Source organism: Lemur catta, chromosome 22 (assembly GCF_020740605.2).
Source record: "Lemur catta isolate mLemCat1 chromosome 22, mLemCat1.pri, whole genome shotgun sequence".
NCBI classification, from domain to species: Eukaryota; Metazoa; Chordata; class Mammalia; order Primates; family Lemuridae; genus Lemur; species Lemur catta.
This window is the reverse complement of record NC_059149.1, coordinates 7639785-7652111: the sequence shown is the minus strand read 5'-3', so window position 1 is coordinate 7652111 and position 12327 is coordinate 7639785. Positions and strand designations below refer to the sequence as shown.

General features: G+C 36.7%; 1 protein-coding gene across 1 annotated transcript in view; it reads left to right on the top strand.

Annotated features, from left to right (window-relative positions):
• Positions 1-12327, top strand: part of LOC123626427 (A disintegrin and metallopeptidase domain 3-like) — a 121204-nt gene that overhangs the window by 28817 nt on the left and 80060 nt on the right. The window contains exons 5-7 of the mRNA XM_045535374.1: positions 1665-1741; positions 2216-2393; positions 11933-11998. Of these exons, the coding sequence (XP_045391330.1) occupies positions 1665-1741; positions 2216-2393; positions 11933-11998 (321 nt within the window). The remainder of the gene's footprint in view (positions 1-1664; positions 1742-2215; positions 2394-11932; positions 11999-12327) is intronic.

The following is a 12327-nucleotide window of genomic DNA, read 5'->3' as shown; positions in this document are numbered from 1 at the left end:
TCTATTTCTTGGCTAAGATTTTCTGTTCTTTCATTTATTTCAAGAGAATTTGTAACTGTTCATGAATGAAATTTTATTATTGCTTCTTTTAAACATTTTTGATTAGTTTCATGCTATTACTCATCTCAATATTTGCATCAGTTGATATTTTTTTCATTCTTGAGATTTTTTTGGTCCTTGATATAGAGTGATTTGGATTGTATCCTTGACATTTAGTGAAGCAGACTCTTGACCTTATTTAATATTCCATTTTAGAAAACATTCATCTTAATTTTAGTTTTAATGTAGTCTACTGTCCCTATGACAATTTAGCTTTCTTAGGAATTGCAATATTATTGTATTGTGCATTTTTTACTTTTTGGGGGGGATTTATTGAAGCTGCTGTTGTATCTTATGTCATTCAGCTGCAGGTGTAGATGGTATTTCCCTGGTCCAGGTGGTGTGGGGGTGGTTGATGAAAGACCCATAGAATGGAGGCCATTTCCCTTGACTATTCTCTGGCTACTAGATGTCAGTATAATTCATTCTACCTCTATTCATCTGGGTGGATAAAGCTCTTATCTGGCGAGCTGCTGCTTAGAGTGAGGGGTATTGGGAAACATCTCATGAGGATCATTTTATCCCTTTGGGTGCACAGCCAAAAATTGTTGAGTCTGGTTTTCTCTCTACTGCTAGGGGAGGATAGTGATCTGATTTCCCTTCTACTTCTTTGTGAAAGGCTTATAGATACATATTCTGCTGGCACGAATGGAAGTTTGGGTGGCTGCTACTATAGCTTGACATATAGCAGAGTATGGATCTCCCTGCTTGGAATTAGCTAGCCCTGATGGTGTGGGTCTATCAGGCACTATGCTATCACTGTGTGTACCACATGAGATGAGTTGGCCAGCCTGAGTTCTGCTGACTGCCACTAAAAGTAGATTTGTCATCTCAATGTCAATGATTGGGGATAGGGGTTATGTGTAGTTTTGGGAAAAAAAGTGAATGGTTTGTGATGGACATGTCTGTTTGGTAGATAACAACATATAGACACATCCATAGGGAAGAATGTGATGACACTAAAGTTTTCGTAGTATAGAATAAGAAAAAATCAACACTAACCCTAGAGATTACTAGACTTTAGAGAGAAGAAAAAGGAGAATTCACTGAAAAACATTAGGGGAGAACCTGGAAAAGAATAACACTGTGGTTGTGGATGGGAAGGATGGTTTGAACTAAGGATGGTCACTTTTCTCTACAGAGATATACTAAAGTGATAGCAAGATGAAGAAATGTTAATTAAAATACTTCTGTGTAACCCAGAACATGGGACTGAAATATTCATCGTCAAAGTCAAATGTATTAATTACATCAAGTTAGCAATTGTAAACTATGTGCTCAGGAAATGTGGCTAAAAAGGAAAAGACACAAATAATAAAGTTGTTTGTCAAAAATTTTGAATTGTAGCAATAATTATTTCGGGCAGGATCATGGTCATAATTATTCATAGGCAGAAAAGGATTTAAAGGAAGAGATTACAGAAAGATAACAAAGAAATTGAATACCTAAAGAATAATGTTATTATAATTGCTAAATGTGACTGATAATATCAGGAAAGTAAAAATAAAAGCTAGGATTTCATTTCCAAATTATTTATGAATTTATCTTCCTATGCTCTTATTCAGGACCATTGCTTTTATCAAGGATATGCTGAAGAGATTCCAAAATCAGTTGCGACACTAAGCACTTGTTCTGGACTCAGGTGATGGTATATTCCACAAATGTACATTGAGATCTTGTGTGAGCCCATAATTTTCAAAAATGTCTTAAAGGATAGAGTGAATAAAAATAAATATAGACTATCTTGTGTTTCTTCTCATATGCTTTCTTTTTTACCTGTTCCTCTTTCTCTTATCTTTTTTCCTATTCTTTTTGTCTCTGTCCCACTGATGCAGTAATAAAAATGCATGCAGAAAAGCTTCTACTTTCATGAAGAGTATTCAGGTTTCTTAGCTATGCTATAACCACAACTATCCTTACTTGCTACAACAGACAAAAGATGAGTATAAAATTGTGTTTGAAAGTTAATCCAAGTAAGATGGGTGATTCTCAGATATTTGAGTGCAATGACTATTGTCAAATTTTATAAAATGTTTTCATTTAGCATTTTTTTACATTTGTCGGTGGGGAATCTACACTAATTACATTTTTATTTACTTTATGTTTGAATATTTAGGGGAATGCTGCAGTTAAAGAATATCAGTTATGGTATTGAACCATTGGAATCTTCACCTACATATACACATATACTTTACCAAATAAAGGCTAATACAGTTGATGATTCCTCCTTTCAAGAAAAGTACTCTGTCACCCAATATTTAGATGAACCCTACAGGATTCTTGTCAACTCAGAAGTGAGTATTCCTGTTTATGAGCTTTTCATTTATCTTACTTTTGATAAACTTATTCACATTGAAATTTTGAAATTTGACAACTTTGGGAAAAATTTAACCTGATATTCATTATATTAAAAATTTCAATTGTAGGATACTTGTTTTAAATATATTTTTGTTTATTCAGATAACATTTAGAAAATGTAATAGTTATAGACAGACATAATTTTAACAACATCAAAATTCTCATGTTTCTCTAATTGTAAAGATTTTTATACACACACACACATATATTTATACAGTTTTATACCAAATTTGCATCCTACTTGTAAAATTATTTCCAAATTTGTTCAAGTTACTGCATAAGCATTTTGTTTGCCAATACATTTTTTTTTTGTTAAAAAGGGGGATTATTTTGGTAGAAAATGTAAAAGTAAAAAAAGAGGCAAGATAATATGCTAGAGGGGAGACGAGATGACTGACTTGAGACTGCTTGCCAGACAGTCCCAGACAGAAGTTAGAAATTCTGATATAGGGTAGAGGAAAAGAGATGCAGAGCAGGTGTAGATTATAGAGAGAGGTACCTGAGCCTGCCAAGTATCTCATAGAGGAAAATTGTGAAGTAGAGAAGTGAGAAGATAAAGGAAAAAAATCACTGCAGATCAAACCCAGAGAGTCTCCAAGCCCAGTGTAAGGGTAAGGGATGGGATTTCTCTCACCCTTCCACAAGCATTCCATGGCCAGTGGGCTACTAAGTTTCTTGGAGATTATTCCATCCCCATGAACCCAGGCACAATGGCAACACGGTATAGTGGGGAGAATTTGAGTGATCCTAGAGCTCAGACATTCTTGTTTGGAGCTCCCCACCAAGGAGAGTGTCATGAGAAGCCAGAGAGCCTGCTTCCTCCCATTCAGATGCTTCCCTCCCCTCCCCTCCCCCACCCACAGCAAATGGAAAGTGGTTTGCACCAAGAATTTGGCAAGCAGCTGCCCCCCAACCCCCAAGCTGGTGTGTGCTACAAGCTGAGGCTTCCATGGAACATGGGACTCATGCCTTTGCAGTTAGGGTCCTGCAATAGATCTGGGGTGCCTGATTCGGGAAGACACTGCCTAATGGCATTTCACAGAGTTGCCCACTGTGAGTCAGAGACAACCAGGCTGGACCTTGTGCCCCATGAACTCAAGTTCATTGCTGGAGACACAGGGGAGGTCTGCAAGTTGGACTTGGGTGATAAGGAAGCCCATGTGGACAGATCTGACAGTAGAATTCTGTGGGACTCCAAAACACGGTGAGCTGGGAGACCACCCATCTCTCCCCCACAAGGAAACCACTCTGTTTGTTTAGGGTGGATTCTACAGTGAGGAAGAACATAGCCCAGGGTGCCACAACAGCCAGGTGTGGTTTAATCAGGCACTTTGGCTGACCAGAAGCAGTGGCCCCTCTCCCATCCATTCCATCTGGGAGAGAAGTTTATGCAGAGAATTTGGAAAGCAGCTCCCTCTCTGCAGCAGGCGTGTACTCCAGGCTGAGGCCCCCGCAGAGATTGGGGCCCACACCTCTTCCTCTGTGGACTTGTAGTGAACCCAGAGTACATAATTTGGGAGCTCCCTACCCACTGCTGTTTCACAGAGGCACATACTGGTGGGTTAGACATGCAGGCTGGGGGAAGAACTGAGAGCTGGATAGCTAGATTGTGAATCTCAGATGCACCCATCTTCACAGGAAGACTTTCTGGCTGAGTGGGGCCATGTCAGTGCCTCCCTGGTGGCTGTCCTGAGAAGCAGTGAGAAGACCTTTGAACACTGCCAAAACAGTTACCTTCCACCTATTGTGGAGCCTGAGGGCAAGCTCACCCAATACAGCCCCTCCCAGACTCACTCCCATACCCACCTCCACTGAGGTAGAGAATATGGACTCACGTGGAAGTTCCAGGGCCCTACCCGCCACCTGGAACATTCAAGTGCTCCTCCTAAGGGACTAGAGCCAATCACAAAAATAACACTGCATCCTCTTCCTTCCAGCAAATGCCATCCACTGACAGGGAGATCAATCTGCATGGCCCTTCACAACATTTACTGACTCATTCATACAGGGTAAGTTCATTTCTCACCCACAAGCACCACCTACTGTCTCAAAGATGAAACTGGGCATGCCATTACAATTCACACTGCAAAGAAGACCCCAAGGATGGGGAAAGAGAAAGGATTCCAAAGGCCTCAATCTTCTCTCATCAAAGAGAGACAGGGAATCTGCCCACAGAGATAGTTCACCACTGCTACAGCCTAAAAACAATAAGCAACCGAGAAAACCATCACACTAAGGGTATGCATAGCCAAGACATCCACTTAGAACCTAGATTGCCATTAAAGCACTCAAAAACAAAGCCAAAGGTTCTTACCCAACATACGCTATAAACACCCCTGTACAACTGAGGGGACAAAGAAGCCTCATTTAAACAAAAGAAAATCCAATGTTAAGAAGCAACATCTGCTCCAGATGAGAAGAGAACTCTGAAAGTATGAAAAATCAGAGCAAAAGGTAACCTTCCAAATGGAACACCAAAACTCTACCAACAGAAACTAACCAAAGTCAAAACTTTGAAATGACAGATAAAAGATTCAAATATGTATTATAAGGAAGCTCAAGAAAATCCAAGAGAAATGGAAAACCAAGTAAAAGAAACCAGAAAAACAATTCAGGAAATGAATGATTCATTCACTAAAGAGATTGATATATTAAAGGAAAAGCAAATAGAACTTCTGAAAATGAAAAGTTCATAAAAGGAAACACAAAACACAATGAAGAGTTTTAAGAATAGAGTAAACCACTCAGAAGAAAGAATCTCAGAGCTTGAGGACAACTCTTTTGAATTAAATTGGTCAAAAATAATGAACAGAGAATTAAGAGGAATGAAGAAAGCCTACAGCAAATATGGGATTATGTAAAATGGCCAAATATAAGAATCATTGGCATCCCTGAGGGAGAAGAAAAAAAAAAAACCCAAGAGCTGAAAAACTATTCGAGGGAATAACTGAGAAAAACTTCCCTGGTCTTGCTAGAGATTTAGATGTCCAGCTATAAGAAGCTCAATGAAAACTTGGGAGATTCATTGCAAGGAGGCAATCACCAAGACACATAGTCATCAGACTGGCCAAATTCAATCTGAAAGAGGAACTCCTACAAACCGCGAGGTAAAAACATCAAATAACTTACAAAAGAAAACCCAGCAGGCCACATGCAGACTTCTCAAGAGAGACCTTACAAGCCAGAAAGGATTGGGGCCCCATCTTCAGTCTTCTGAAAAACAACCATCAGCCTAGAGTTTTGTATCCTGCAAAATTAAGTTTCATAAATAAAGTAGAAATAAAGACTTTTCCAGACAAGCAAACACTGAGGGAATTTATTAAAACCAAACCTACCCTGCAGGAAATACTCAGAACTTCATTACATGTGGATCAGCACAATAGTCACTGTCCATTTTAAAACCACCCAAAACTTAAAGCCAAGAGCTCAAATAAAGCAAAGGTACAAGAGGTAAGAAAAATCAACATGGCACTATCCCACAGGATGAACAGAACAGCACCCCAGATATCAGTTCTATCAAACAATGTTAAATGGTTTGAATTCCCCACTCAAGAAATGTAGGCTGGCTAACTGGATTTAAAAAAATACAGATCAAGTATCTGCTGTCTCCAGGTGACATGTCTAACTAACAAGGACACTTACAGACTAAAGGCCAAGAGATGAAAAAAAAAAAATCCATGAAAAATGAAACCGAAAGAAAGCAGGTGTAGACATTCTCACATCAGATAAAATTGACTTTAAATCAACCATAGCAAAGAAAGACAAAGATGGTCATTATATGATGGTAAATGGAGCAATTCAACAAGAAGACATAACCCTAAATATTTATACACCTACCACATGAGCACCCAGATTCATAAAGCAAACCTTCCCAGATCTAAGTAGAGAGATAAACAGCAACATTGTAATTGCCAGGAACCTCAACACCGCACTGATGGAACTGGACTAATCAACTAAGCAGAAAATGAAAAAGAAATATTGGACTTAAATGGGACTATAGAGCAATTGGGCCTAAGAGACATTTACAGAATGTTTTACCAAGAAACCACTGAATATGCATTCTATTCTTTAGTACATGGAACATTCTGTAAGACTGATCATATTTTAGGGTACAAAATATGGCTCATCAAATTTAAAAAATTGAAATCATGCCATGTATCTTCTCAGACCACAGTGGAATAAAACTAGAAATTGACTCCAAGAGAAACAGTTGATTCTGCACAAAGTCATGGAAATTAAACAACATGCTTCTTAATGATTATTTGATCAACTATGAAATTAAGATGGAAATTAAGATTCCTCAAACTGAATGGCAAAGAGAACACAAGTTATCAAAATCTATGGGATACAGGAAAAGTAGTCCTAAGGGGAAAATTCGTAGCCTTAAATGCCTACAACAAAGAAAACTGAAGGATTACAAATTCACAGCCTAATGACACGTCTCAAGGGACAAGAAAAGGAAGAGCAAACCAAGTCCAAAGCCATCCAAACAAAATATATAACTAGGGTCACAGTTGAACTAAATGAAATTGAAAATAAGAAAATTATACAGAAGGTCAACAAAACAAAAACTTGGTTCTTTGAAAAGAGAAAAAATTGATAGAACTCTGGCTAGATTAATCAGGAATAGAAGAGAAACAACTTAAAAAAGCTCATATATAAATGAAAAGGAGATATTAATATTACAACTGATATCAGAGGAATACAAAATATCATTTGTGAATGCTATGAAATTTTCTATGCACATAAATCAAAAATATGGAAGAAATGGACAAATTTCTGGAAACACACAACTCCAAAGGCTCAATCAGTAAGAAAAAGGGCTCCTTAATTTCTTGCTGATTTTCCTGAGTTCTATATAGATTCTAGTTATGAGTGCTTTATCGGATGTGTAGCATGCGAATATTTTCTCCCATTCTATAGGTTGTCTGTTTGCTCTCATGATAGTTTCCTTGGCTGTGCAGAAGCTTTTTAATTTGATTAGGCCCCATTTATTTAATTTTGTTGTTGCTATGATTGCCTTTGTAGTCTTCTTCATAAATTCTTTCCCTAGGTCAATGTGACAAAAACTTTCAAAAACCTTGGCTTAGAAGGAGCATATCTCAAAATTATAAAAGCCATATATGAAAAATTCACAGCCAGCATCACATTGATGGGAAAAAGTTGAAAAAAATCCCACTAAAAAGTGGAAGAAAGAGTTTTTCCAACATTTCCTTCTAGAATTCTTATAGTTTCATGCCTTACACTGCTGGTGGGACAGCAAACTAGTACAACCTCTATGGAAAGTAATATGGAGATACCTCAAAGAACTAAAAGTATAACTACTATTTGATCCAGCAATCCCACTACTGGGTATTTACCCAAAGGAAAAAAATAATGTTCTATAAAAAAGGCATCTGCACTCAAATGTATATAGTAGCATAATTCACAATTGTAAAGATGTTGAAACAACCCAAGTGCCCATCAATACATGAGTGGATTAATAAAATGTGGTATATGTATACCATAAAGTACTTCTTAGCCATAAAAAATAAATGGTGAACTAATACCTCTTGTATTATTCTGAATGGACCTGGAGACCATTCTTCTAAGTGAAGTATCACAAGAATGGAAAAACAAACACCATATGTACTCATCGTTAAATTGGAACAAATCGATCAACACTTATGTGCACATATGGAAATTACATTCATCGGAAATCAAACAGGTGGGGGAAGAGGAGGGAATGAGTAAATTCACATATAACATGTACAATGCACACTATCTGGGGGATAGGCACACTTATAACTTCAACTCAAATGGTTCAAAAGCAATTTACATGACCAAAATGTTTGTACCCCTGTAATATTTGGAAATTTAAAATGAAAATAACAGTCAGTAAATACTAGTGTTAAACTAAATTTTTCCTGAGGCTGTCTATGTATCTTAAGTTCCTATGTAGGGTCCTGAAGCCTTACATAGTTCATAAACAAACTGAAAATTCAATTTAGGAATACATATATTTTTTGTAACAGTTGGCCAAATCTCAGCCTATCATAATAGCTGAGCTTCAGCCATGTTATCAAGCCCTGTCCAAAGAAGGCAAACACTGCATTGTAACTAATCAAGCTGTTTCTATACCTCACTTCCCTTTTCTGTCCATAAATGCTGCCTACATACCTTGCAGAGTGGAGTTCTCTGAACTTCTTGTAGTTCTGAGGGCTGCTTGTTTTATAAACGCAAATCATTCTTTGCTCAATTAAACTGTGTTAAATTAAAAAAAAAACAGGTAATATTAGATCATGTGGGCTGTGCCCTCATAAATGAATACATTCCATTAACAGAAGAATGGGTGGTTATCACAGAAGTGGGGTCCTGGTAAAAGAGTGAATTTAGTCCAGTTTCCTTTCTCTTTTGTTTACTTCTGCCTTCTGCCTTCCACCACGGGATGAACCATGCCAGATGCTGGTGCTGTGCTCTTGGACTTCCTAGTTTCCAGAACCATAAACCAACTAAACTTCTATTCTTTATAAATTATTAAATCTGTGATAATTCTGTTATACCAGCAGAAAATGGACTAAGACAGTGTTCCAGCCTCAGGAATATGGATCAGTACACATTTCAACTCCAATATGTCTATTGGTACAAACAAAATTAGACATGCTCATCTATGCTTACTCCAAGACTTCCCCCTATCTTATATCTTTGGAACAATCTCCTCCTGTGATTTTTTTTTATTTCTGCTTCAATCTAATTGCTTGTTATTGGTCTGTTCAAGAGTTCTATTTTTTTTATTTCAGCATATTACAGGGGTACAAATGTTTAGGTTACATATATTGCCTTTTCCCCATCCAAATCAGAGCTTCAAGCATGTCCATCCCCCCAACGATGTGTACTGCACCCATCAGCTGTGAATATACCCATCCCCTCCTTTCCCCTCTCACTTGCTCGACACCAAATGAATGTTACTACTATATATACACTTAAGTGTTTGTCAGTTAATTCAGTTAATACCAATTTGATGATGAGTACATATGGTGTTTGTTTTTCCATTCTTGTGATACTTCACTTCAAAGAATGGGCTCCAGTTCTATCCAGGATAATACAAGAGGTGTTAGATCACCATTGTTTTTGTGGTTGAGTAGAATTCCATGCTAGACATATGCCACATTTTATTAATCCTCTCATGGATTGATGGGTACTTGGGTTGTTTCCACATCTTGGCAAATGTGAATTGTGATGCTATAAACATTCTAGTGCAGATGTCTTTTTTACAGAATGTCTTTTTTTTTTTTTTTTACTTTGGGTAGACCCAGTAATGGGATTGCTGGATCAAATGGTAGTTCCACTTGTAGCTCTTTGAGGCATCTCCATATTACTTTCCATAGAGCTTATACTATTTTGCAGTCCCACCAGCAGTGTATGAGTGTTCCTATCTCTCTGCATCCACAACAACATTTACTGTTTTGGGACTTTTTGATAAAGGCCATTCTCACTGGAGATAAGTGAAATCTCATTGTGGTTTTGATTTAACTTTCCCTGATGGTTAGAGATTTTGAGCATTTTTTCATATGGTTACTGGCCATTAGTCTGTCTTCTTTTGAAAAGTTTCTGTTTATGTCCTTTGCCCACTTTTTAAGGGGGTTGTTTGATTTTTCCTTGCTTTTCTTCCTGAATTCTATATAGATTATAGTTATCAGCCCTTTATCAGATGTGTAGCATGCAAATATTTTCTGCTATTTTGTAGGTTGTCTGTTTGCTCTCATGATAGTTTCCTTGGCTGTGTAGAAGCTTAGAAATCCTCCCCATCCATTGTCTGAAGCCAACATCACCCTGATACCAAAACCCAGAAAAGACTCAACAAAAAAAGAAAACTACAGACCAATATCCCTTATAAATATAGATGCAAAAATTCTCAATGAAATCCTAGCAAACCAAATTTAGGTGCTTATCGAAAAAAAAAAAAATCCAACATGAGCACATAGGCTTCATCCCAGGGATGCAAGGATGGTTCAGTATATGCAAATCTATAAATGTAATTCACCACACAAATAAAAGTAAAAACAAAGACTATATAATCCTCTCATAGATTCAGAAAAAGCATTTGACAAAATTCAGCACCCTTTTATGGTAAGAACACTTACAAAATAGGCATAGAACCAGACAAGGTTGCCCTCTATCATCACTTCTGTTCAACATAGTGCTGGAAGTCCTAGACAGAGCAATCAGACCAGAGAAGGAAATCAAGGGCATTCAGATGGGGGCAGAAGAGGTCAAACTATCTCTCTTTGTTGACTATATGGTCTTAGATATAGAAAACCCCAAATATTCTGACATGAGACTACTGGAATTGATAAACAAATTCAGCAAATCTCAGGTTACAAAATCAATGTATACAAATCAGTAGTATTCCTATATGCCAACAACAGTCACATTGAAAACCAAATCAAAGTCTCAATACCCTTCACACTAGCAATGAAGAAAATAAAATACCTAGGAACCTATTTAACTAAAGAGGTGAAAGACCCCTACAGGGAGAATTACAAAACACTGAGGGAGGAAATAGCAGAGGATGTAAACAGGTGGAAAACCATACCATGCTCATGTATTGGCAGAATCAACATTGTTAAAATGTTTATATTACTGAAAGTGATTCAACACAATCCCTATTAAATCCCTATGAAAATACCAACACAATTTTTTGCATATCTAGAAAAAAATAATTCTATGCTTCATATGGAACCAGAGAAGACCCCATATAGCAAAGGCAATCTTAAGCATAAATAACAAATTGGGAGGCATCAATTTACCAGACTTCAAGCTATAGTACAAGGTTATGGTAACTAAAACAGCATGGTACTGGCAAAAGAACAGAGACATAGACCAATGGAACAGAACTGAAAACCCAGATATAAAACCAAACTCATATAGTCATCTAATCTTTGTCAAAGAAGACAAAAACATACACTGGGGAAAAGAATCCTTATTCAATAAATGGTGCTGGGAAAATTGGATAGCCACATAAGACTGAAACAGGATCTGCACCTCTCACTTATCACAAAAATCAGCTCTCAGTAGATAACAGACTTAAACCTAAGGAATGAAACTATAAGTATTCTAGAAGAAAATGTTGGGAAAACTCTTGTAGACATCTGCCTAGGGAAAGAATTTATGAAAGAGACCCCAAAGGCAATCATAGCAAAAACAAAAATAAATAAAGAGGACCTGATCAAATTAAAAAGCTCCTAAAATTTTTATTTGGAATCTCACCTGCTAAGTGGTCACCAATCCTCTTGTTTTCTTATTACCTATATCTATATTTGCATATCTGTTTCTGTATCTCTCTCTGTATATATATTTATATGTGTGTGTGTATATTCTATATCTACACCATGAATGTGTGTATATATATGTGTATATGCATATATTGCCCATGATAATTACAATGTAAATTTTTAAAAAATATTTTATTTAATTCATTTTTTCTACTTCACAGAAAACTTCAGGTGATGCATTATTGAAAAGAACTCTGAAAGTACGAATTATTATGGATAAATCCATGGTATGTGATATTAATATATTTATTGCATCTTCATTTGTGTTTAAATTCAGGGGGAATATGAATATGAAACTTCCATTATTTTCAATGCAGATATATTTAAATCTGCTTAAAATATGTCTCAGTCTTGTAGGACATAAAGAAATGTTGTCAATTGCCTTTACACTAACATAAGGAAATAAACATTTATGTATCAATTTCCAAATTAGTGTAGGACTTTAGCATTATTGTATAACTTCATTTGGAAAGGTACTACTACACTGGATTATAACTAGTTTCAGATACTTCTGGATCCACTCCAATTCTTGATGCAACTCTTCTCTAAATCTATC